Source organism: Orcinus orca, chromosome 1, assembly GCF_937001465.1.
Source record: "Orcinus orca chromosome 1, mOrcOrc1.1, whole genome shotgun sequence".
Classification (NCBI taxonomy): domain Eukaryota; kingdom Metazoa; phylum Chordata; class Mammalia; order Artiodactyla; family Delphinidae; genus Orcinus; species Orcinus orca.
The window spans coordinates 194,068,520-194,093,918 of record NC_064559.1 but is presented as its reverse complement, the minus strand read 5'-3'; the positions used below and the strand labels follow the sequence as shown (position 1 = coordinate 194,093,918).

Sequence of the window (25,399 nt, the reverse complement as noted above, 5' to 3'; positions counted from 1 at the left end):
AGGGAACCCCGGGAAGTCAGGACCAGGATGGAGCTGCCGCTGGGAGACTCGGGAAGGAGCCACAGGTGGGGGCGATAACCAGGCCTTCAGAACAGCGGGTTTGGCAGGTGAGGACACCGAGGTGCGCAGCTCAGAAATGACCTGCCCAGGCCCACGCCGTGCTGCAGATGAGAGGGGTCCCACCTGGTGAGGCGGATTGGGGTGGGACCAGGGAGAGGGCCGGAGGCCTGCCCTGGGGCTCACTCCTGGCTGCACAAGGTGGGTTCAGGCCCTGGTTGGAGACGTTTAGAACTGAGGGACCACTTGGTCACACTCAGATTCTGTGCTGGACCTGGCTGGATTCTGCAACCTGTGAATTGTTGATCTAGAAAAAAATGTCTATACTTTCAAGAGCCTCTTGCCCAGAGAAATGTATCAATAATTCTTGATGGTCTAAAGTTTTACAGGCCTGTGATCATGTTGCTTTTCAGCTTCGTGATAGGTAGAAGTGGTCAAGGACAGAGAAATGGGCACGGCTGCGTCCCTGCAGCCATGGGGTCCCGAGCCCCGGATGCTGACAGCCTGGTCTGGCCTGGCCTGGCCCCACCTCCTGCATCACACAGGTACCTGGCTTCCCCCTCAAGGCGATGGGCTCGCTGGGCTCCGAGGGATCGCTCATGCCGTACTGGTTTATCGCTCGCACTCTGAAGACGTACGACTTCCCTTTCTCCAGATCCAAAAGGGCGAATCTCGGGGATTTCACAGGCGTTTCTGAGTTGATGGCCTCCCAGGTGCCGCTACCTATGACCGACTGTGACAAGGGAGAGAAACTTGCCTTTGGTTAAGTGGTTGCCTTCCCACATGTGCTCTCACTAACTTCTATCCTTGGCCCAGGCTGCCCCTCAACACCTGAACTCTGGATCCACCTGCCTCCATGACGTCTCTACCTGGATGCCCATCGAGCATCTCACATTCAACAGAACTGACCCTGGAACTTGCTCCCCTGCCAATGCAGCCCACATCGAGTTAGTGGCACCCGTCCTTTCAGCTGCTCAGGCCAGAACCCTGGGAGCCATCCTGGACTCTTTCTCTCATTTCTCATCCCCCGAAGATGCTCTGTCAACAAACCCAGTTGGCTCTACCTTCGAAATTTATCCAGAGTCCAACCATGGCTTTTCACCCTCATGCTCCCCTCCACAGCCTTGATCCAAGCCACCATCGTCTCTCACCTGAGTTACCTCAATAGCCTCCTAACTGGTCTGCCTGTTTCTACCTTTAACTACCTTCAGTCTTTTCTCCAAATGACAGGCAGAGGCATCCTTTTACAACACAAGTCAGATCACATCCGTGTCTGCCCAGAACCCTCCCAAGCCCTGCATCTCCCTCAGAGTGAAATTCTCCATGGCTTGACTCCTGCCACCTGTCTGGCCACATTCCATGCCCCCCTTTGCCCACTCACCAGGCTCTGTGTCCCCCTGCTGTTCCTTGATGGTGCCAGGCCCAATCCCTGCCTCTGGGCCTTTGCACTTGCTGGTCCCTTTTCTTGGAATGTTCTTCCCCCAGAAATCTCTGGTTTGCCCCTCACTTCCTTTGGGTCTTTACTCAAAACTCACCTTCTCAGGGTGGCCTCCCCAGCACCGCCCCCCATATGAAAGGTCAGCAGCCCCTCCCTCAACACTTCAAATCCCCTCCATGCTGTCTGTCTTTCTCCTAAGCTCCTACCATTAGCAAATGTGCCAAATACTTTTCGGATTCATCTTCTTTGTCATCCATCCCCCACCCCCTACTCCAATCTCAGCTCTGGAGGCAGGAGTTTGTCTGTTTTATCCACCACTGAGAACAGTACTGACGCATGCGAGGTGCTCAGTCTATGTTTGTGGGATGAATACATGAGTAAATGGATGAATTCTCACAATAACTCTGCAAAGTAAGGGTTAATTTCCCCACCAATGAGGAAATTCAGGTTCAGGAAGTTTTGGTAACTTGGCCAAAAGTCACGCATCTAATAGCTGGCATATTTGGTATTTAAGCTCAGCTGTGGGTACCCCCAAACCTGCTCATTCTACACAGCATCAGGGGCCCCAAAGGCAGCCATAAATCCTGTGTCTCTGGGTAGATAGAGGGTGAAGAGCCGAGGGTGATGCAGGTTAAAAGGCACCCAGAGGCCACTTCTGCCGAGTCTGGGTGTGAGAGTTAAAACCTAGAAGCCCTGGGGGGACCCACTGACCCTGCCCTCTCTGTGCTTTTCCCTCCCAAGGCCCACCTGGCTGTCAGTAGCCTAGAACCCAGGTAGGCTAAGAAATCGCTACAGAAACCAAGGAACACGGCTGAGCACCCACTGCGTGCCAAGTTCTGTTCTAAGTCTTGACGTGCTTTAGTTAATTTGATTCTCACATCAACCCTATAAGATGTACAATTATTATGTCTATTTCATGGAAGAAGAAACTGAGGCACAGAGAGGTTAAATTTCTTGCCCAAGGTCACACAGCTAGTAAGTAGCAGAGACAAGATTAGAGCCCAGGCAGTCTGACTCCAAGGTCTTAACCATTATATGCTATAGCCTCACAAAAGAAATCCTCCATTATCCATAGCTTTCCCACGTCAGAGAAATAGGATCACCTGTGAATGTGCAGAGAGGCCCATCTGGACAACGAGAGCCACAGACTCTTCCCTGGAACCTTTTTATTCCTTGATTCACTAAACCTGTACCGTCCACCTGCCATGTGCCAGGCACCGTGCTGGACCCAGCGAGTAATGAGAAGGTAAACCTGGTGTCTTCCTTTAGGGGGATCAGAGGCAAGAGCATCTCCTTGGGAAGGGTTTACAGTCCCAGGGTTGTGGGCCCTGGCTATGTGCTGCTTTTATTTCACCCTCACAGGGTAGGGTGTCCATTCTATGCTGGACGGAACTGAGGCTCAGAGAACTTAGCAAAGGAGCTCACACAGCAGAAGTCAGGAATGAAATGGATCTTAACACCATGCTGTTTTTTACTCTGCCACAGTGCCTCCCCTCCACTGTGAAATCCATTTCACATGAGCTGCCCCCCTCCCCAGTCTCCTGCCCCTACTCTGCCCCCAGGGAGAACCGCCTCCTGGTGCTACCCACCTCCACCCCCCATGCCCTGTATGTGCTGTCTGCCAGTGACCCTGGCAGGTGGGCACCATCCTGGCTTCCCTCCCAGCCTGGCCCTGGCCGAGGTTGGGTGTTCGACCCGATGTGTGACCAGGTGCCGGACAGACTTGGGGTGCGGGTGTACGCAGGACATGGCGGACCTACTGTTGCCATTGTCTGTGTCTCTTAATTTTGTGTATTTCCGTGAACAGTTTCCGGAACTGCCATCAGTACCTGACCTCTCAGGGCTGGAGGTAACCTCGAAAGGTCATTTAATCCACCCGCCTGCCTCTGTGCAGGGCTATGCTCAAGCCTTCCAGGCAGGAAATTCTCTTCTCTTCAGGCCTCCCAGGGGACACTGTCAGGGTCTCCCAGCGCCTCCCTGAACACCCCCCCCCCCCGCCCCACGTCCTGGTAACACAGCGCGTCTGTTTCTCAGGCCGGCCTGGGGTTGGGGCCCTTGGGGTCTCCGTACCTTCTCCAGGAAGTACGTCAGTGGGGTTTTGCCCCGGGGTCTTGGCTTCTCCCAGCCCAGAACCACATAGGCCTCGTGGATCTCGCTGGCGTGGACATTGGTCGGGGGCGAGGGGATGGTCACGAAGTCTGGAATCAGAGCCATCGGGGGGGGGGGAGATGTGTGGGCTGTCAGAGACCCCAGATCTCAGCCCCTCACTTCATTGAGGAGGGAACTGGGGCCCAGAGAGGGGCAGGAACTTGCTCCAGTCACCCAGCAAGGCCGGGCAGGGCCAGGGCCAGAACCCAGGTCTCCCCACGTCCTGCCGGGACTTTCCCCGACGTCTACTTCCTCCGCGAGGGGCGCAGTCGCCCACCAGAGAGCCTGGCCCCTCAGCCTGGATCCTGCCCGCGCTCGCCTCCCCGCACCCTGCACACGACAGCTTCTGCCTCTGGGTTCAGTTTGTGGCCCAGAGTTTCCAGAACCGCAAAGGGGGCTGGAGTCTTGAGACAAAGTGTCAGGAGGTTCACACGTACCTTCAGAATCATCTGTGCTGACCGTGATCGTTTTTCCTGTATCAAAGGGGATCTCTAGTGGGGAGAAGGGAACATGTTAGGGGAGAGCTAAGGGCTGCAGGGTGTGTGTGGTGGGCGGGCTCAGCAGGCCACAGGGAAGGGCCTGCCCCACTCTGGGTGCTGATTCCTCCCCCGCTCCTGGTCCTGGCCTTCCGGCCCCTCACTGTGTGTCCTCAAGCAGGTCCATCTGGGCCCCAGCGATCTCAGGGGTCCAAAGTGCAGCACTGCTGCTCTTGGACCCCAAAGATGCTCTGTCCTCTCGGGACAGAGAGAAGTGATGGGTCAGATCCCTAGGGCACAGCAAACCCAAATCAGGCTGACTCCTCAGAGCTGAGAGGGCTGTGTTCCCCCCGCCGTCCAGGCTGGGGGCTTCTGAGGCAGGACGGTTTTCCTCCTTCAGATTAAGGGCATCCGAAGAGGGTGCTGTGGTTTTACCCCAGATTAGCATCTTGTGTGGACAGGTTTGTGTTTCTTCCATCAGACGCGCTGTACCTTCCCCCTCCAGCTAGGGGTTGCTAAGGACAGCACTGTCTCCTCCATCAGATTAGGGGTTCCTGAGGGCTGGGCTGTGTCTCCCCTCCTGGATCAGGGCTTGGCATGGGGGCTGTGCGCCTGTCTCCTGCGTGAGGCAGTCCTGAGTATGCCCTGACTGATGCTCTGGAATGTCCCCGCAGGGCCTCTGTGCCCACCTGTCTTCCTCTGGGCTTCCTCAGGGTCGCCCATGGCAACCGGTTCTGAAGCCTTGGAGGGGATGCTGCTGCCCGCTCTGCTGATGGCTCTCGCCCGGAACCGATAGCTCCGGCCTTCGACGAGGCCCTGGATTGGGCACCGACAGGTCCCGCCGGGGGCCTGGTGGCAGGGCACCCATTGTTCGGACTCGCCCTGGCACCTGTGGGAGAGAGGCCTCGGCTGCAGCCCCTGCCCGTGACTCACATCTTCCCAGGGTGAGCCTCTTCCAGGGCCCTTCCCCCGCCCTGGGCTGCCGGCCCAGCTCATCTCTCTCCATTTAGAAGCCCGGCTCCAACCTCGGGCCCCAGGAGGCCTTCTCACCATCCTCCACCAAGCGCGATGCTAATCAAAATAGCTAGTGCCTCCCACGAGCTTTCCTGCGTGTCTGGAGCCATCTGTGTCCCTCCGCACCTGCTATCGCGTTTAATCCTGACGGTCCTCACGGTTAGGTGTGATTACCTTCACTCTACCAACGGGATCCGCGTTTAGAGAGTGAGACAACTTGCCCAAGGTCACATGGCTTGTGAGTGGGCGAGTTAGCCTTTCCCCAGAGGGCTGTCCACTCCCTGTCGGAGTGCCTTCCAGAGTGACCCTCGGAGTCTGGGCTCTCTGTGCCCCCCTGGGTGCCACTGTCCTCAGTACTGGCTGGATGGGGCCATGTACCTCAGTTTCCTCATCTGTAGAATGGGGCACTAAAGAGTCCCCCTGCCCCCTTAGATAGGGATTGTTGGAAGGATTCGAGTGGCTGGTTTAGCTTACCTCCAGCTAGGGCCCCGGAGCCGGCGGCAGGTGAGGGAGGGGGGGTGTTCTAGGCCTCCCCTTTCCTGGTGTGCCCCCTCCCTCCCGCATCAGTGCTACTCTGTCTCCGGCACTCAGGGAGGACAGCATCCACACGTGCTCAGGTTTCAAGCACTGATGTTTGCCCCTCCCAGTGGCAGCTCCTGCTGTAAAGGGTCTAGAGGGCAGCGGCTGACTCCAGGGGCGGACACCCTTCTATTGCCCCTAAATAACACATTTACCTCCTGCCCTATTCCAAGGACAGGCATGGGGGTCCCTCTTTCCCGTGGCCCCCACGTTTATCCTCACAGAGCCATCTACCCCCATGGGCTCTGCCACTGAAGAGACCGACTCACAGCTCAATGGAGTAGCTGGTGATGGGGTTGCCACGTGTGTCGCTGGGCGGGGTCCACGTCAGGATGAGGCAGTCCCTGTTCACGTTCAGGCATCGAACATTCAGGGGGGATCCTGGAGCCCCGGGCTTCTCGGCTGCAGCATCTGAAGCCCGGGGTGGGCGGGGGTGGGAAGAGAGTGGGGGGAGGCTCTTCCCGTCAATGTCCACTTGGCGACAGACCCCCTCCCATTCTCACCCCTCATCCTCTTCTCATTCACCACCCCCCAGGGGCTCAGTTGGATCTCGAGGAGAACGACCTGAATAACAGCCTCTTCCTTTCAAACAACAGCATCTGGGGGTAGGGGTAGGAGTACCGTTTATTAGGGGCCCATTCTACGCCACACACCTGCACAATTGGCATAATTAATCTCTGAGTCCCGGCGCAACCCCCCATCTTGCAGGTGGGAAAACTGAGTGTCATAGAGGAGAAGTGAATTTCCCCAAATCACCCAGCTAGTGAAGTGGCAAAGCCAGGAGACAGAAATCAACCAGGGCTAGAATGGTCCCAGCCCACGATCAGCCCTCCCTCTCCAGCTGGCTCCGCGTCTCAGACTCTCAGGCTGTGTCCCTTTGGAGGGTCATGGGATGCACAGGGATTCTTAGAGAGACTCTACCCCAGCACCCCCAATATATAGCATGGAAACCGAGGCCTCAAGGAGCAGGGATTCGCCCAAATGTCCCACAGCAAATCAGTCAAGGCAGAGCCCCGGTCCCCCACCGCCCCCTCACCTCTCACAAACACATAGGCGCTCTGCTCCCGGAGCCCAAAGGGCGAGGGCACCTGGACCGTGTAGAGACCCTCGTCCTCCTTGTAGGCGCAGGACACCTTCAGGGACGCCTGGTGGTCTGCGTACAGGATCTGCCGGCGGCTGGAGGACTTCAGCAGCCTCCCTGCAGAGGGAGGGGTCCAGGGTGAGCCCGTGGGGGATCTGGGCCTCACCTGGGAACCCACAGATGCTCTGGGGGTCTAGGCAGAGGGGAGTTTGGCCTGGCTAGAGCCTGAGGCTCTGCTGGGCAGTTGGGGAGGGGGTGGTGACCTCCAGGACTCTGCCAACGTGGTCTCTGAACTCTCCTCTGCAGAAGGCTTGAGGCGGGCAGGGGGTGGCAGGGCCGGGCCCAGGGAAGGGGCTGGGGCTTCAGTGAGGTAATGAGGGTTCAGGGAAATGGTCAGCGGCTGGGTGAGCGGCTCGGTAAGGAGTCGGAGGTCCTGTGAAGAAGTGGGACCAAGAGAGATGGGGCCTGTGTGAGGGTCAGGGGCTCATTGGGACGCTGGGGGCTGGAGAAAGGAGGCGGGGCTCGGTGGGCAGGGGGTGTGAGCTTAATGGAGGGAGGGGTGCCAGTGAGGTGGGTGGGGACTGGGCAGGCGGGACCTTAGTGAGGGGAGGGGGAAGGGGCTCTGGGGCTCTAGGCCTCGCCCTGCGGTCCTGCTGTTGCACCACCCTGCTCTTTGTGCCACGCGAAGGCCCCTCCCTCCTGCCAGCGCCTCTGTTCCGGAAGACCTGCAGGTTTGGGAAAGCTCTTTGCCTGTTGTCGCAGCTGTTTCTCAGGGCTCGCGGCTTTCCCTCCACTCCTCCACTCCAGCCCCCAGCAGGGGCAGCTTCCCCAGGCTCAAGCTCTGGGGTGTCAGGGGGCTGTGCTCCTGGCCCTTTGGCTGCAGGTCTGGTCACGAATGGGGCAGGAAGCCCAGCTGTTCCTCTCCTCCCTGGCTGACCGGCCTTCCCCAGCCCTGGCCCATGACCCCCCGTGAACCTTCCAGCTCACGAGTAGCAGTTATGTACCTGCACCTACAACCCTGACTCTGAAAAGCCCGAGGCAATTGTCACAACCTGCCCTGACCCTCCTCAGGCTGACCTGCTCCTGGCCTTAGCCTCTGTTCTTCTTGTTGCTTCAAATGTCATCACCTACCCCTAGGGTGCTGATGTCGAGTCCATAGATGTAAAGGGCTGGGCTGGTGCCTGGCCAACCACAGGCTCTCAATGGGCAGTGTGCAATTGTGTTCTGGCTTCCTGCTTCCTCCCGGATGGACAGCCCCTTGAGCTTACGCATGTCTGTTCCTAACCCTGCCCCGGCACCCAGCACAGGGCCTGGCACCACAGGTGCTCGGTGACACTTTGCAGGGTGACTTGATCTGAACCCACCTGGCTGTGCTCTGCTTCCCTCTACCTCATCAGCACCCATCGCCCAGCTTGTACCAGTTAGGGGGCGGGTATAGCTGAGTTCCTCTCTCCACCGGGGGTCCCAGGGGTGGGAATGGAGCCAGGGCTCTAGTCCCTCTCTGGCTTCCACCTCTGCCTCTGCAGGTAAGGGGCCAGGACTAGGGGTCCTCACCATCCCGGAACCACTGGATGTTCTGCTCGGCGTCTAATACATCTTCAGAAAATAGGCAGGACAGGGAGAAGGGTTCCTTCTCACGGGTGAAGACTGGTTTCAGCACCGATGTGAATTCCACGTTGGAGCCAAACATCAGTCCTGGGTGGGAACAGAAATTTAGGGCAGAAGTCTTCTAAGGCTGCCAGCTCAGCCTGGGGCTTAGATGCGAGTGAGGACCCTTCTGGGGTGTCCCCGCTCCTCTGGGTCAGGATTCACAGTTTTGCAGGTGGTGTTAACAAAGAGAAGAGGGGGCCTGATCCTGGGGGCCGGGGGTGGGGGAGAGATTTCTCTGGGTGGGACAAGATGAGCTGAAACGGCAAATACTGGTTTGTCTTTTTGGATTTGCCTTTTTCTCATTCAGTCTTGGCCACTGAGAGTGCAGCAGCTGGAGGCAGCTCTGGGGTGCCTAGGGACCCCAGAAACCAGTCTACAGGTATGAACAGTTTATAGGCAAACCACACGTGGACATCCCTTTGTGGGCAGTGGATATCCCTTTGTGGGCAGTGGATGGCGATATTCTAAAGGGGACTGTTGGGGGCCCTGACGAGGAGCCCCAGACACCCTCCTCCCTGAGGGCCCATCCCTCCCCAAGCCTCCTTACTTTTAAAGATCTCTGAATCGAAGCCAGCATCCTTCCCCAGGTAAGCTGAAAACCCAGAGCAAATGGAGTTGGAGAAGGCTCAGAGCCCACGTTCCTACTGGATTTTGGAGGCATGGCCTTTGGTCATGGGTTTGAATCCTGATCTGGCAGTGGCTCCCCCTTCAGCTTGGGGAAAGTTCCCTAGCCTTTCTGTGCCTCAGTTCCTTATTCACTCCTCCCTGATGGTGGTGGCGGGGGGGTTCTGAATACATGAGTTCACATGAACAAAGCCCTCAGCAGGAACCTGGCATACAGTCAGTGCTCAATAAATGGTGGTTTCCTTCCTTTACCCAAATCCACCGCCAGAATCACAGTCCTACAGGTGGAGCCTGGTCAGACTGGGATTTCTGGTGGGTCCAGGGCAGCACTAAGAGAGCCTCCTGGAGGCTTCAGGGTGAAGTCCAAGGTGGTGTGGACACGGACCACCAGGGGATAGTGAGAACATTTTTATTCACATAGCGGGTACCACGTGCCGCTTATTAACTCGTTTAATCCACAGCAGCCTTGTCTGTTGTTGTCATTATTATCCTCTCATACAAATGAGGAAACTGAGGCATAATCACCTAGCGAGCACCCCAGCAGCCTGAAGCCAGGACATGACACTGGTCCCTGGGATGGCCTTGATGGAGGAGGGATGGGGATATGTGGATGAAATGATGGGAAGGACGGGTGAACAGAGGAAGGCAGGGCCCAAGGGCCCGATGCCTGACCTTGCAATCGACTCTGGGCACTGCCTATAGGGACGGCTCAGATTCCACCCAGAGAGCCTGGCCTGGCAGCGGGGACAGCTGCCTACCAAAAGCGATTTGGGGAACAAGGCAGAGGGGTGGAGAGGCTGTGAAGGACAGTTTAAGAAGGTTCGATGAGAGGCTGGGGACTGTCTGCTGCTCAGTGTGTGTGTGTGTGTGTGTGTGTGTGTGTGCAGCTTCTCTCAGGGCCCTGAGGGCAAAGCCTTGGGCTCAAAGGTGTGGCCTTCTGGGCTGGGCTCGGCCCTGATCCAGCCAAGTTTTACCTAAACCATCTCATTTAATCCACAGGAGTATCTGAGGGAGGCGGTAGGATGCCCCCTTTGCAGGTGGGGAGGTCAGGTAAGTGAGACGGCACCCAGGCTCACACGGCCGGTCAGCGCCAGAGGCAGCAGGTGGACGGGGGCCTGAAGGAGTCCTGAGTGTCTCCTCTGCCTCCTGCTGTGATTAACCTACAGGAGGGACCTGAGCCCACTGGGGAATATGCACCAGAAGCCAAAAGGGGCAGTGGGGGTCAGGAGGGGACTTGGTAGGCATCGACCTTTGCCCCTGAGGACCGCTGGTAGCCAGGCCGCCCTCCCAGAGGCCCTGAGCTGGATCTGGACCCAAGCCCAGCTCGATGGGATGAGCATGCTCTTTGGGGACAGGCAGGTGGGGTCCCCTTGAACAGGGATATAGGTTGTACAGTCTGAGGGCGGAGGATCTCACTTGCTCTGAAGGCCCTGGGGAGCGGGAATCCCGGTGGCTGCCCTGGTCACCTGATCCCAGACCAAATACCCCTGGGCTGAGGGTCCCTCCCCGAGTCTGGCGCAGACTCATGTCCTCATCTGCTCATCTGGGGTTTGCTGTGGGCTTTCTGGCCTGTTGGTGATGGCAGGACTCACTGCGGACAAGGACTTTGGCGAAGGAGGAGGCCTGGCCGTAGGCGTTCTTGACCATCACTGTGTAGGTGCCTGCGTCCTCAATGGTGCATCTGAAAAGCAGGGAGGGAGATGTTCCCCCTGAGACGGCTGGGCTCCACGGGAAACTCAAGTCCCCGTGCAGGTGGGGTGTGGGGGGAAGGGGGGGGTTAACAGGAAGGCCTGGGGGAGGACTTCAGGCTCTAGGTCAGGGCCTGCCTCTGAGAAGCTGGGGGCCTTTGGGCTGCCACTGTCTCTCTCCAGGCCTCCAGGTCCTCCTTTGAAAATCTCGGGATGTAACAGCAGCCTAAACCACCTCAGGTGAAAATACTTTGAAAATATGATTGTTATCAGAACACTTAAGCTAAGTGACTTGTCCAGAGTCCCAGAGCAACTGGAATTCAACCGAGCTTCGAGGGGACGAGCCCTCCCCCAGGCACGGCCTCTGGCCCTATCAACACCTCCAGAGCAGAACCCTGGAGCTGGAGCTGCCCCAGGTACACTGCCAGTCTGTGCCACAACCGGGCCGGATGCCCAGGGGTTCTCAACCGCAGGCCTGGTTTTCACCACCAGCCAGGCCAGCCTTGTCTTGTTCCCAGTGGAGGCTTGGGCCAGCTCCACCCCAGGGCACCACGGTGGCAAAGAGGGTAGATGGTAGGACACAAGTCACACATCCAACCCCATCAGCAAGCAGAGAGGCCCCTCGGTGCCCCCTCCCCTCCCCTGGCTGCTCGGGGCAGGAATCCCTCTCGTTTCAAGGGCCGGTTCCATGTGTCCCTCCAGGCTGCCCAGCCCTGCATGCTCTCCCCGACTGTGCAGCCCACGGGGCGCCTCCCTTTGTAGCCTTGGATGGTCAGGTATTTATGTCCATGTAGCCTCACTTTGCTTTTCGAGGGTCCTGTTCATATTTGTGTCTCTGAAGCCCGAGTTGCTTGAGGTGGAGGGTTTGGTGTATTGGAAAGAACCCAGATGGAGAGAACTGACTCAAACCCAGGCCCTGCCCTGTACAGGCTGCGCAAGACACTTAATCTTTCAGAGCCTCCGTTTTCTCACCTGTAACACGGACAGAACAACGCTTCCCTGCATTGTGCAGAATGGTGGTGGGCATTATGTGTAAAGCAGCGAGCGCAGGGCTTAGCACCCGGAGGAATTCAACCCCTGGCAGCTCGTACGCATAACGCACACTTCGGGGCAGACTGCGCTCAAATGCTCCCTCCATACATCCTGCCTCTTCTTTTAAAACCATGCTTAAGACTCACCACCTCCTAAAAGGCCTGCCTAACTCTCTCCTTCCAGCTGCTCCCCCTTGCACGTGTGTGTGTGTGTGTGTGTGTGTGTATACGTGTGTTTTCTCTCCTCCAGCAAGGAGCTCTCCCTGCATGCCTAGCTCAGCATTCATTCAGTCCTTGCTGCTAGCCTCTGAGTCCAAATTTTTCACCGTGTATCCCAAGGCTTTAGAATCACATGGGGGTGTTTTTTAAATACAAATGCCTGGGCCGCACTTCAGAACTATTTAATCTGACTCTCTGAGGGCAAAAGGAGGGTACATCCCACAAATCAGTATTTTAACAAGCACCCCAGGTACTTCTGAAGATGAGGCTGACTTGGTTCATAGCTCCGAGGAAGGGTTTGGATTCATTGCTCTGGCTGTGGTAGTGCTAGGACTGGGGGCCGTGCGTCTCTAGGGCTCATGGTCCTACCTCCTAATCTCCAGTGTCAGCAGTCCATAGTTATTGGTGATTCGGTACTTTCCGGCAGGGAAGAGGCGGAGATCAATTCGCATGTCATTTTTGTACCTGTAGAGACACAGTGGTGTGTGGAAGGCAGTGTGATTCTGTGTGGGAAGGATCCCGAGCCTCTCAGACCTGGATTCCAACCTCGGCTTTGTGCTGCTTACCTGTGTGACCCAGGGCAGCACTTTCACTGCTCTGAACCTCAGTTTTCCTCATCTGTGAAATGGGAATAATAATTGCACTGACTTTGTAGGGTTGTTGTGATGATTAAATGGGATAAGATATGTAAAGCTTGAAGACTGTACATATCACTGGTCCCCAACCTTTTTGGCACCAGGGACCGGTTTCGTGGAAGACAATTTTTCCACAGACCGGGAGGGGTGGGGAGGGGGATGGTTCAGGGGTTGGGAATCCCTGCTGTAGATGCTCAAGGGTTCATTCTCTTCTGGAGGGCGAGAAGAGGGAGCTGTCATTAGGGGTATCTACCCCTCCCCCTACCAGTGGTATCCCCCAAAGACCAGGCCCCAGCTTTTCCTTCCTCTCTGAAGGGGGTACCAAGGAAAGTTCCCCATCCCTACCTTCTTGTCAACCCCAAGGACAGCAGTTCTTGATCTCAGTTCTTGTTAAAATCACTAGAGGAAGCTTTAACAATCTCCATGCTCAGAGTCTGAACATAAGCCTTTGAGAATTTGCACCAGAAACTGCTCATTGGTCTCCAGTAGCCATTCTCCCTCTTATTCTAAAGTAAATATGACATGTTTCTTAGCCTCTCTTTCTGCTAGGTGTGGCCATGTGACTAAACTAAGTCTTGTCAGCAGAAGGTAAGTACAAGCTTCTGATGACATCCTTTGCCCCTTTTCCCATCATCTTTCCCTCCATTCTGCGGCAAGAATATGGCCATGAGGGCTGCATCTCGAACCAGGAAGGCCTGTGCCCTGAAGCAGTGTGAGGGAACAGGCCTGCGTCCCTGAGGAATCTGTGGTGGAGTTGCCACAGCAGCCCTGCCCTGTCTACATCAGACATTTACATGAAAGAAAAAAAAGATCTATCTTATTTAAGCCTTAAAAAAATCTCCATGCCCAGTCTCAAGCCCAGATCAATGAAATCAGAGTTTCTGGGTATGGGAACTAGGTATCAGTAATTTTTAAAATTTCCCAGGTGATTCCCGAGCATGGCCCCGCAGATCGCCCTGCCCCGCTCTACCCTGGATACTTCCTTTTGTTTTCTGTGAACTCTGGGATCTGGTTTTATCTGCCACAGGCACTGAACAATGAGGTGGCCTTGTGTCTGTCCACAGCCCACTGGGGTATGTTCTGGAGGCCTGAGGAGTCGGGGCTGGCGAGTGAATGTCTGTGAAAATTAGCTTGCTGTGTGACCTTGGGCAAATCAGTCCCCCTCTCTGGGCCTCTGTGTCCATGAGAACTTTGCATGAAAAATCAGCCCCAGTGGTGGTTGAGTTCAAAGAGGAGGCCTTGGCCAAGAGAGGGCACCCCAACCTCAGTACATCACCTTCCTTGGACAGCACCCCCCACCCCCCCGCCCCTGTTTGTCTCCATGGCAACCAAACAGTGCTGTGCCCACGCCCCACTACACAGCCCCCAGGCTGTGACCTCTTCTGAAAGGAACCCAACTAAGTCTCCTGTGGGGAGGATGGTGCCTAATCTGCATGCCCAATCTCTCCACATCTCCCAGGCCTGGGGGCCAAGGTCAGCCCCCCCACCCGCCAGCTGTCAGGAACATTCCAGACAACTCAGCCTGGCCAGCTTTCTGCCTTTCCCAGAAAAAGCAGCAGATGCAGCTCTGGGCACAACCTGGGCAGCCAGAGACCTGAGGTCTCATTTTGGCCCCCTCTGGGCTTCAGTCTCCTGCCTGTGCGGCAGGCCCTTGAAGGATGAGGCTGAATGGCAGCCAATCATAAAACAGCATTAAGTGAGACAGCTAAGGCGAGGCACCCAGCCCAGAGCCTGGCTCAGAGAGGCCCACATAAAAGAGTGAGATTTTTATTATTTTTCTAGGTTTATTTTCCCCCTACGTATTCTGGTGTGTTTCCCTCCCCCCCTTATTTTTTTAATTTTTAAGTTTTTGGCCATGCGGCTTGTGGGATCTTAGTTCCCCCACCAGGGATCGAACCTATGCCCCTGGCAGTGAAAGCGCCGAGTCCTAACCACTGGCCAGCCAGGAATTCCCCATATTTTGGTGTGAGATTTTACTTTTGAAGGCGGCTTGGCCTGGGAGAGTGATTCTGACATTAATGAACTGTGGCCAGGGCCCACTTCTGCAGTATAAACATAGCCAGCCTGGGCCTTGCCTAACTCGCCTGAAGTTGCCCCTGCATTCAGGAAGTGCTCAATAATTGGTGAATGAATGGACTCGACTGACAAGCCTGGGCAGCCAGTATCTTCCTGCTGACCGGGGGGCTGGGTCTCTACCAGGGCCCGGGCAGAGCTCTGGAGGCCAATCCCAGGATGAAGTGTGGCCCTGCCGGAGGTGACTGATGATGGGAAACCAGATCCCAAAGCCAGGAGCCCCGGGGGCCACCTGAGTCCCTCTGGCTGGAGGTGGGCCTGGCCTTGGCCTCTGCCACTTACAAAGAATGCTCAGCTCCTTGTTGTGGCAACCTTGCTGGCAAGGGTGGAAACAAGACTCCCTCCCAAGAGGCTCCCATGGCATGGCTTAGATGTGGGCCTCAGTGCCAGGGCAGGGCAGGGCTTAGCTGCCAGGCCAGGCCAGCTGAGCAGCTGACCCCCACTTAGCCCAGGCTGGCTGTTGGGAGCAGTCCTCCTACCGGACTGCCTTGGTTCCCAAGGAATGTGAATGAATGCCACCTGGCAATGACCAGCCCCAAGGCCACCTCCCTCAGAACACCTTTCTTGATTGCTCTTGGCCTAAGCTCTTTTTCTTTCTCTGACTTCTGAGGCATTATATATGCTTTAAGGAAAAAAAAAAAAAGAAAAGCCAACTGGAATGATCACTTTCCTACTCTCCACCCCCACCTCCACCAGGCCCATTCAGGAGGCTCCTGCCTCTGCCCGCCTCCGCCGGCAAGGCTTCGACTCTGTGGTTCTGTCACGGGTTCACTCCCAGGAACGGCACCTCCTGCTTTCCCAGCACCTTTCAAGTTCTGAGGGCTTCCACGTTGTCGTGGCATTAAATCCTCGCCACGTGCAAGCCGGACAGGAGGTCTTCAACCCATTTTACAGAACAGGAAACGGAGGCAGGACCAGAGAGGTTAAGAGCCATAGTTGAGACCACACACCAAATTGGCAGAGAGAGAGCGAGGCCTGAGCTCCTTCTCACTACAGGGCCCCCACCCTCCCTGCCTCCCCCCAGCTTCCTGCAGCCCCAGGGATGTCCAGCTCAGAGCAGCTGCCTTCACATGCCACCAGAATCATATTTTTACAAGCGCTGGCTCCCCAGGCAGCCCAGACTTCTAGCCCCAGGCTGGCTGGGAGGCAGCTAAGAATAACCCCTCTTAAGCCTCCCCAGCAGCTGCTGCTCTGTTTGGGGAGGGCAGAGCTCAGGGTCTGTGGGTCTGCAGCTTTTCTAAGGCGGCAGGAACTTCTAGGGGAGGGGCCGGGTCCCTGGAAGGGAGGTGTTGGGTGTAAGGAACTCACACTCAGGGAACCCCCAGAGGCCCAGAGCATGGGGGCGGGGCAAGGACCCCTTCTCTCCTGCCCCCCGGGGGCTTACCAGGTGACCTGGGGTGGAGGCGAGGCCTGGACGGTGCAGGTCAGTAGGACTGTGGTGTGCTCCCAGACGGCGTGGGAGCGCAGCGGGATCCAGAACCAGGGCCCGCGTCCGGAACACAGATCCCTCAGCTCCTTGGCCTCCCGGACCTTCTTCTCTGTCTGGAGGTGGGAGGGGGCCTGTGACTTCTATGAGCCGGGGCACCACCTCTCCCCAGTCTTTGCTGTTACCTTTCCCCCGACACCCAGGCTCTGGAGTTGGGCCCACGTGGGCTAGAGCCGTGCACCACCCCAACCAGCGGCTGAGAGGCAGCGTGCCACAGAGGGCAGGGCGTGGGGTCAAGGCCAAACGCTGCTACTTACTAGCTGTGAGACCATAGGCCAGTCCTCCATTTCCTTATCTGTAAAATGGGGATGATAATAATATTCCCCCACCCTCCTGTGGGGTTGCAGTGAGGATTAAATGAGTTAGTATGTGAAAAACATAGGCACTGATAACACCCATGTAAGTATTACAGCTATTGTTGTCCTGCCCAGGGAGGGGGAATGGAAGTGGCTTCAGATCCCTGACATTTGTTAGGAGTAGCATTCCCTGAGGGTCTTCTGCGTTCCAGGCACTGGGAAAGTGACTTTACCAGCTTGATCTCATTTACTTCCCACCTCGACACCAAGCATTGGTACCACATACACCCATTTTACAAATGAGAAAACCGAGGCTCAGTTAGAATTATTGCTTGACCAAGGTCACGCAGCTAGAGGGTAGGGGCACTGGGATGTCCAGCTCTTCTTGAGAAGGCGGTAGGTTGAGTTGGATGGCGTGTGATGGGTCTCAGTTCTCAGGGCCCTGGAGGCCCCAGCCCATCCCTCTCACCCGCCATCTCAGCGCCTTCCGGTCTCGCCTCTGGCGCAGCAGCCACTGGGTCCGTAGGAAGGCGATCTCCGTCCTCTCCCACTCATTGCCGAAGCCCACCCGTTTCTGCCCTCTCTCCTCCAGCTGCACGGTGCTGGTCTGGCGCCTCAGCTGGGCTTCCCTGCGGTGACGGAGGCCATCAGCGGTGGAGACCCTTGGGGTGGTGATGTGGGGACGCCCTGGCCCTGCCTTCCCCACGCCCAGCACTGCCGGCCACACTTAAAGCTTCTTGAGGACAAGGGCAACTTTTAATCCTCTCTTGCCTCCAGAATGCCCTGCGTGGGTCCGGCTTTTAGCAGGTGCGTAATAAGTATGATTGATCCAGTTCACGAGGCTCTTTCACAAGCCATCGTTCCTCTTGTTTTCACTGCAAGCAGGTGGACAGGTCTTAGTCTCCCCATTCTACAGGGTAGGGACCTGAGGCTGGGTAACCTGCTCTAGGCCGGCCAGGACCAGGACCCAGGCCTCCTGATGCTCTCAGGCTCAGAGGCCTTCCCATCTCGGGCCTCGTGTCCAAAACGTGGGCTGCTTTCCTTGTTCCTCCTCTCCCCATCCCCGCCTCCTTCCCCGCCACGGAAGCCGGGTGGTGAAGTACAGACCCCCACCAGCCTCTCCCCCGGGGACGCTCCCTCACTACTGCCTGAGGGCTCATCCAGAGGGTGGTGCGGCGGGCCTTGTGGTCAGTCAGCCCCGGGCTTAAACCTCTGACTAGCCGCTTACTCTAGATGTGTAACTTCGGGCAGGTTCTTTAAGCTGAGTGTGGGAGCCCAGTGGGGAGGCAGAGGACTGGACAGGACGACCTCTTCCCGGCCCAGGGCTCTCTGGCAAGGTCACCTGACTTACCACGACGTCTCTGAGGAGGCCGTCAGAGCCAGGGCTGCTGCGAGGGCGTAGTCTGCCGCGCTGAACCGATACTCTTCCTCGCTGCCCCCGGGAAAAGAGAGGTCATGGCTCCTGCAGGTTTGGCTGGGGGTCTGGCTGGGGGATCCATCCTCCTACCTCTGGGTACTAGCAGGCACCCTCGTTCCTCACACCGGGCTCTCAGAAAGCAGGGCTGTGCCTGTCTCCTCAAACTCAAGTACACAGAGGTCAGGGCTACGCCTCCCCCTGCAGACCGGGGCCTCCAGAGAGCAGAGCTGCGCCTCCCCGGCGGACCGAGGGCCCTGGGGGAAGCGCAGGGGCTGGGCTGGGTCCCCGAGGCTCCCACCTGCTGCGGAAGGTGCGTTTCCGCGTGGAGGAGCCCATCCGCAGGCTGTGCTGCTGCTCAGATTTCTGCTCTTCCTCGTGGCGGTGCTCCAGCCTGTGCATTGCCACGGCCTGGGGTGCCCGGGGCTCCCCCGTACCTCCCGGGCTCTGAGGCAGAGTCATGGCTGCAAGAGCGACGACCTGCCGAGCCAAGGTACACGGTCACTCCACCAGGCGTCCACCCGCCCCTTCCCCGTGGGGTCCGCCAGCATCTCTGGAGGTTTGCCGGTAGGGGTTCTCTCTCCCGTGGGCAGACAGGGGAGCTCAGGCCCGATGTGGGGGGACCCGCCCAGGTGACAGAGGCAGGCTTTGCACTCTCAGCCTGGCTTGTCCACCACTCCATGTGCTGCCCCAGTGGCTCCCGGCTTCCAGCGGCACCTGCCCCCATCCCCCCCCCCCCCCATGACCTGGGCAAGGCCCTCCCTTCTCCGGGTCTCAGCTTCCCAGACGGTGAGGGATTGAGCACTCTGATGTCCAGGACGTGGAGAGGCAGGCGAGGGGAGTGGGGGACCCCCAGCTAGCTAGCTCTGGGTTCTTTGCACTAAATTCCTTCCCAGATCTGGGGTGCGGTGTCACCAGCAGGCCTCTGAGGGCCCTCTGGCGCTGAAGCTCTAGGATGCCTGGTGGACGCCCTGGAATGGCTTCCAGTCCTTCTCCGGGTGGGAATTCGGGGCCAGGCCTCTGACCTGGGAGGCCCTGAGGTAGACCCTGGCCGTGAAGGCGGAGGAAGAAGGGGGGCCCACCCCCTCAGCCCTCTCCTGTCTGCTTCCATGAGGCCCGGCTCTGCCCTGTCCGTGCCTCTCCCTCGGGGCCTGCTGGCTATGGCGGAGTGTGTGTGCGGGACTGTGTTCTGACCTGGGTGTGAACTTGCCCGTGGGGGACCATTTCTCTAAGTCCATGATGTGGTAGGTGGGCCCGCTGACCTCATCAGCGATCCTTGGCCTAAAAGGGCCTGTTCTGAGGTGTCAGGGGGCTCAGGCTGCCAAGGGTCAATTTTATTGGGATTTGATCCTTCCGGTTCCTAAAAGTTTGCTCACTTTGGGCATCCACAAAGGACACCCAAGGCAGACTGGGTTGCTGCAGGGTGTTCGCCGAGACCAAGGGCTGCCCGTGAGGCTTCTGGCCTCCTACAGTGACCTCGGCTGGACACAACGGCACAGTCACCCCTTGGGCTTCCCATCCGCTTCCTCCTGAGGAGGAGGGTCTGCCTGCACCCAGAGAGTGACTGGCCTGCCCTTTCTGTTCCTTCCTCCTCACAGCCAAGGAGAGAGCCGCTGGGTACCACCCGCAGAGGGAGGCCCCCGGCTTTCCTGGGACACATGGCCCCGGCCCTAGCAGCTGAGGGTTAACGTTCCCTGGCATCAGCTGCTGGCTCTCTTCCCCGGATGCTCTGTTCCTGATTGGCGCAGCCGGGCGGGCCTGGCGCTCATCCCTGACCTCCAGGGCCGCCTGCAACCAGACCCCTGGCTTTAGTGGATGAGCCATCGATTCTTTTTAAAGCGATGACTGAGGCTAAGGATTAGGCAGCAAGGAGGAGATCGCAGCTTCCCAGTCCTGCCCCCAGAGTGCCGTGTGCCTGCTGCGGAGGGCTCAGCAGGGTGTGGTTGGCCAGAAAGGGAGATCGTCCCCCGTGCCGACCGGGAGGGTGCAAAGCCTCGGGCCAGGGCTCCTGCTGTGTGACTTTCCCCACCCACTCCACTTTCCTCCCAAGCCTCGGTCTGTCTGCCGCCCACCCCCAGCCCTGCCCCGCCCGGTCCCCTGACAGCATCCCTCAGTGAGAAGGGGCAAGGAGGCCTCTCCTATTCCTCAGGAGTGGAAGAGACGTGCACCAAGCCACAGTGACTCAGAGCCCTGATGGCAGAAAGCTGGGTGCTGTGGGCGGGAGCGGAGACACAGCCTGCCCAGCCTGGGATGTGCTCTTAATGCTCCCACCAGCTTCCGAGGCTGGAGTGCTGGCCTCGGTTTCGTACCAGTGAGCCCAGGCTGGATGAACGCCCTCCCCGCCTTGCCGTGCGGGCCCTCCGGGCTTGCGCTCATCCCCTGCCTGCCGGGCCGGCCAAGCAGGGCTCCGCCAGGACTGCTCTAGGTTTGCTGGACCTACCGGTCCACCCCGGTCCCTGCTGATGCCTGCTTCCTACAGGAAAGCCTCCACTTCTCAGGGCGTCCCCAAGTGATGTGTGTGCACGCGTGTGTGTGTTTTGTAGCTTTCACATCACAGAAGGCTCAGCTCAGAAGATCCAGGGCCACACAGAACAGTGTGATGGGGCAGAGATTTTTTCTAGAATCCCCTCTCATTTCCACTTGGGGTGATACCTAAGCACATGTATACTTTTGCTTTCCAAATCTCCCAGGATCCTTTCCCAACACACACACACACACACACACACACACACACACACACACACGCACTCCACTTGCCAATGGAAAGCTGAGGGTCTCATTATCTGGAGGTCTCCCTCCCCACCCCTGATCCCTGGAGGTGACTCACAGAAGCAGCCGTGCGCGCTTAGTGTCTCTGGGGAGAAGATTCCAGAGGATGAGAGGGTCCTTGATTTCTTCTTGCCCTGGACTCAGCGGGGACCGGGAGAAGAATGTGATCTTGGAGCCTGCACGGGCCTTAAATATAGCAGCGCTGAAGCAGTGTGATGATAATGGATGAGAACTATGGGGGGGGGGGTGCCGACAGAGGGAGGGGCCGTTCCCTGGGTCCAGCATTGCCAAGACGGCAGCAACAGGTGGAGCTGTCCCCACCCCCACCCCCACCCAAAGACAGCTCCTCCCCTCGGCTCCATCCCCACTGCAGTGGAAAGGAGCTCATAGCTCAGGCCTGGTTGTATGGAAAACAGATCAGGGGAGGTTTTCTCAGCTGCTGGGAGCTCTGATCTGAATTCTACCTCCCCCCGCCCTGCCCGCCACCGTGACAGGTACTTTGGGGAAGACCCTCAGCTTCTCTCATCTGATTCCCCTTCTGAAAATAGAGATAGTGAGGCTGGGCCCCCAGACTTTGTGAAGACATGGAGGGGATGTGACCTAAAAATGAGTCTTCAGTGCTCATAAGTTATCACTGGCGAAAATGGAAGTGGGTTTCTTCTCATCTCTCTACACAGCCCCCTCCAGCAGCTACTGACCAGCCCCACCCGGCCACAGTGGGGTATGTGCGAGGGTGTGTGCAGGGGTGTGGCACAGGCAGGACAGGAGGGGAAGCCTTTTCCTCCTTCACTGTCCAAAGTTCTCAGGCGTCCCGAGTGGCCACTGTGGGAACTTTCTTCCCCACCTTTGCCCGCCCTGCTCCCATCTCAATTTTTTCCCCTCATGTTCATTCAAACCTAGGCCTGGTGGGCACTGGGGATGCAGAAGGGAAAAGATAAGATGCCTGACGTTAGGAAATAAGCCCTAATCTAGACGCGGACACAGGCAGTTACAACAGGACGTGATGAGGAAGATACACCTGAGCCCGGTCTCGGGGGATGAGCAGGTTTGGGGGAGGCTGTGCGCCCCAGTGCAGAGACACAGCTTCCCTCCTGGCCTCCTCCTGGGACCTCAGGGGGGCCCAGCAGCACTGTGCCTGTCATTCTTCCTAGTGCCTTGGGGACCCCTCAGGAGAGGGTGTTGGGGAGAGAATACACAAGTGAGCTCTTCAGACAAAATCTCAGTCTCCTAAAACGGAACCCTCACGCACTACTGGTAAGAATGCAAATTGGTGCAGCCACTATGGAAAACTGTATGGAGGTTCCTTGAAAAATTCAATAGAACTACCATATGATCCAGCAATTCCACTCCTGGGAATATATTTAAAAAATGAAAACATTAATTCGAAAAGATACATGCACCCCAGTGTTCATGGCAGCATTATTTACAATTGCCAAGATATGGGAGCAACCTAAGTGTCCATCAACAGATGACAGGATAAAGAAGGTGTGGTGTATGTATACAATGGAATACTACTGAGCCATAACAAAGAATGAAACTTTGCCATTTGCAGCAACATGGATGGACTTGGAGGGCATTATGCTAAGTGAAATAAGTAGACAGAGAAAGACAAATACTGTATGATGTCACTTATATGCGGAATCTAAAAAATACAACAAACTAGTGAATATAACAAAAAAGAAACAGACTCACACATATAGAGAACAAACTAGTGGTTGCCAGTGGGGAGAGAGAAAGGGGGAGGGGGAAGATAAAGGTAGGGGATTAAGAGGTAAAAACTACTGTGTATAAAATAAATAAGCTACAAAGGTATATTGTATAACACAGGGAATAGGCAATATTTTATAATAACTATAAATGGACTATAACCTCTAAAGTTGTGAATCACTATATTGTACACCTGAAACTTATGTAATATTATACATCAAATATACTTCAATAAAAAATATTAAAATAGGGCCTCCCTGGTGGCGCAGTGGTTGAGAGTCCGCCTGCCGTTGCAGGGGACACGGGTTCGTGCCCCGGTCCGGGAAGATCCCACATGCCGCGGAGCGGCTGGGCCCGTGAGCCATGGCCGCTGAGCCTGCGCGTCTGGAGCCTGTGCTCCGCAACGGGAGAGGCCACAACAGTGAGAGGCCCGCGTACCGCAAAAAAAAAAAAAATAATAATAATAATAATTAAAAAAAAAATTCTCAGTCTCCTGCCCTATTTGAAACCCCCTTCCTATGCATCTCCCTTCCTTCCTGGATGCAGCATTAAGAGCATCTTTGGGTGGAGACCATTCGATGGCTCTCTCCCATTTTTTTTTTTTAATTTATAAATTTATTTATTTTTGGCTGCATTGGGTCTTCGTTGTTGCGCGCGGGCTTTTCTCTAGTTGCGGCGAGCGGAGTGCTACTCTTCGTTGTGGTACGCAGGCTTCTCATTGCAGTGGATTCTCTTGTTGCGGAGCATGGGCTCTAGGCACGCGGGCTGCAGTAGTTGTGGCACACGGGCTCAATAGTTGTGGCTCACAGACTCTAGAGCGCAGGCTCAGTAGTTGTGGCGCACGGGCTTAGTTGTTCCGTGGCATGTGGGATCTTCCTGGACCAGGGTTTGAACCCGTGTCCCCTGCATTGGCAGGCGGATTCGTAACCACTGCGCCACCAGGGAAGCCCTCTCTCCCATTTTATACTGACCCAACATAGGAAGGGATTTCCAAGACCCACATTTATACATTCATTGTGAGGAGTGAGTGTGAATCTGTTTTACAGCCAAGAGGTGTGGGCTTCCAATCCAGCACGAGACAGACATTTAAACTGGTTCTATAACCCCTTCCCCCCAAAGCAGCCTGATGGAGGTGCCCCCGCCTACTAGCTCTATGACCTTGGGCAAGCCATTTTGGTTTTATCACCTGTGCAGTGGGCTCAACGATGCCTGCTTTGCAGTCTGATTGCAGAGATTCAAATAGGGAATGTGGAGCCTGTGGTGCAATGTCTGGCACCCAGCAACATTTGCTAAGTGAGAGCTCCACCAATAACTGCACGACTCTAGGCGTGCTGAGAGCTTTCTCTACCCCTCCTTCTGGGTGTGGGATTTCCATGTGCTCCATGTACCCTAACCCAATGATGGCCTCCCTCCTCCTGATGTGCCTTAATGTGAGCACAGCTAGCCCTCAGGCCATGAGGCTGAGCAGAGGTCAGACTTGGAGGTATAGGAACCTTGGTTTAAATCCCAACCTCAGGACTTCCCTGGTGGTCCAGTGGTTAAGAATCTGCGCACCCAATGCAGGGGGCCTGGGTTCGATCCCTGGTCAGAGAACTAGATCCCGCATGTCACAACTAAGAGCCTGAATGCTGCAATGAAGATCCCGCGTGCTGCAACTAAGACCTGGCGCAGCTAGATAAATAAATATTAAAAAAAAAAAAATCCCCACCTCTGGCACCTGTACTAATGGGGGGATCTTGGCCTCCTTTCTGGGCCGTTTCTTTATCTGCAAATTGTATGCAAGCTCTAAGACAACAGGGAACTTGCCTGCCTGTCTTGTTCACTGTATCCCTAGCCCCAGGAACAGTGCCTGGCATACAACTGGGTCCTTGATATATGCTTTTTCCCTTTCTTTCTTTCTTTCTTTTTTTTTGGTCACGCCATGTGGGATCTTAGTGCCCCGACCAGGGATGGAACCCGTGTGTGCCCCCTGCAGTGGAAGTGCGGAGTCCTAACCACTGGGCCGCCAGGGAATTCCCCGTGTATGCTTGTCAAAAATGAATGAATGATGAATACCTATCTTGCAGAATGTTTATGATATTCAAATGAGGTTAAAATGCGTGAAATGCCTGGTATAGTATTTAACTCATGGCTAGTACTTCTTAAATATTTCATTCTTTCTCCCCTCCTTTTCCCTTTCGTTGCCCTCCCTGGACTTATGAATATTACGGACAATCATTTGAACCCTATTCCACCTGCCAACCACCCTGAACCTCCACACCATTGTCTGACAGCAACCAAACTGTTTTTGGCTGATGGCCCCACCTGGTGGTCAAGTGGAGAACTGTCTGATCCAATGCGTTCTCCCACTACCTCCTTTCTCCCTGCTTTAGTCTCCCTTCCCTCCCTCTGCTGTTCTCACACTTCAGTTAATTCCAGTTACTGTTCTTCTCATACTAGCAGGTCAAAACGCATATTCCTTATGCCCCTTCCTCCTTAGAGTGGGAAGGGAAAATCAGCTGAGGGCCTGAGGGTGTGGGGATGGGGTCTCAGAGCTGTGTCCCTCTGTCCAGGCTGACACTCAGACTGCGGATGGGCACAGAGGGATCCAGCCTTGCCCTCCAGGACTCTGGAGGACCCCTCGTCCCCGCTAGCCCTATTCTCTGGGTGGAAATTCAGGCAACCCCTGTGTGTTCTTGGGGCTGGGGGTTTGGGAGGCCAGGGATCTGTAGCCATCCCAGGTTGAAATACCACCCCTTGTTGCAGCTCCCCAGCTCCCATACAGGGGAGGAGATGGGGGTGGCTCTAGGGGGATGATTTGAGGCCACAGGATAGGAAAACTATTGGTATAAGAGCATGGTTCCCTCCACTTGCCTAAGAGGAATCATCAAAGGAGTTTACTGAGAATCTGGATTCCCCAGTCGCTATGGGTTCAGCAGGTCTGGGCTAGGGCTGAGGAAGCTGTATTTTTAGTAAGCTCCTCAGGGGATTCTCATGGTGAGGCAAGTTTAGGAAACCATCTTGGGCAAGAAGCC

The 25,399-nt window shown here is 56.3% G+C and overlaps 1 protein-coding gene across 1 annotated transcript in view; it reads right to left on the bottom strand.

Annotated features, from left to right (window-relative positions):
• The window catches only part of MYOM3 (myomesin 3), a 47,477-nt gene extending 26,622 nt beyond the window's left edge, over positions 1-20,855 (bottom strand). Inside the window, exons 1-15 of the mRNA XM_004266745.3 lie at positions 20,737-20,855; positions 18,211-18,389; positions 17,847-17,927; positions 16,965-17,124; positions 16,098-16,255; positions 12,375-12,470; positions 10,660-10,748; positions 8,991-9,035; positions 8,348-8,488; positions 6,749-6,910; positions 5,982-6,123; positions 4,809-5,008; positions 4,081-4,134; positions 3,566-3,693; positions 607-790 (exon numbers count right to left, since the gene is read on the bottom strand). Of these exons, the coding sequence (XP_004266793.1) occupies positions 607-790; positions 3,566-3,693; positions 4,081-4,134; positions 4,809-5,008; positions 5,982-6,123; positions 6,749-6,910; positions 8,348-8,488; positions 8,991-9,035; positions 10,660-10,748; positions 12,375-12,470; positions 16,098-16,255; positions 16,965-17,124; positions 17,847-17,927; positions 18,211-18,371 (1,801 nt within the window). The 5' untranslated portion in view covers positions 18,372-18,389; positions 20,737-20,855. The remainder of the gene's footprint in view (positions 1-606; positions 791-3,565; positions 3,694-4,080; positions 4,135-4,808; positions 5,009-5,981; positions 6,124-6,748; positions 6,911-8,347; positions 8,489-8,990; positions 9,036-10,659; positions 10,749-12,374; positions 12,471-16,097; positions 16,256-16,964; positions 17,125-17,846; positions 17,928-18,210; positions 18,390-20,736) is intronic.
• Positions 20,856-25,399: the final 4,544 nt, after the last annotated feature.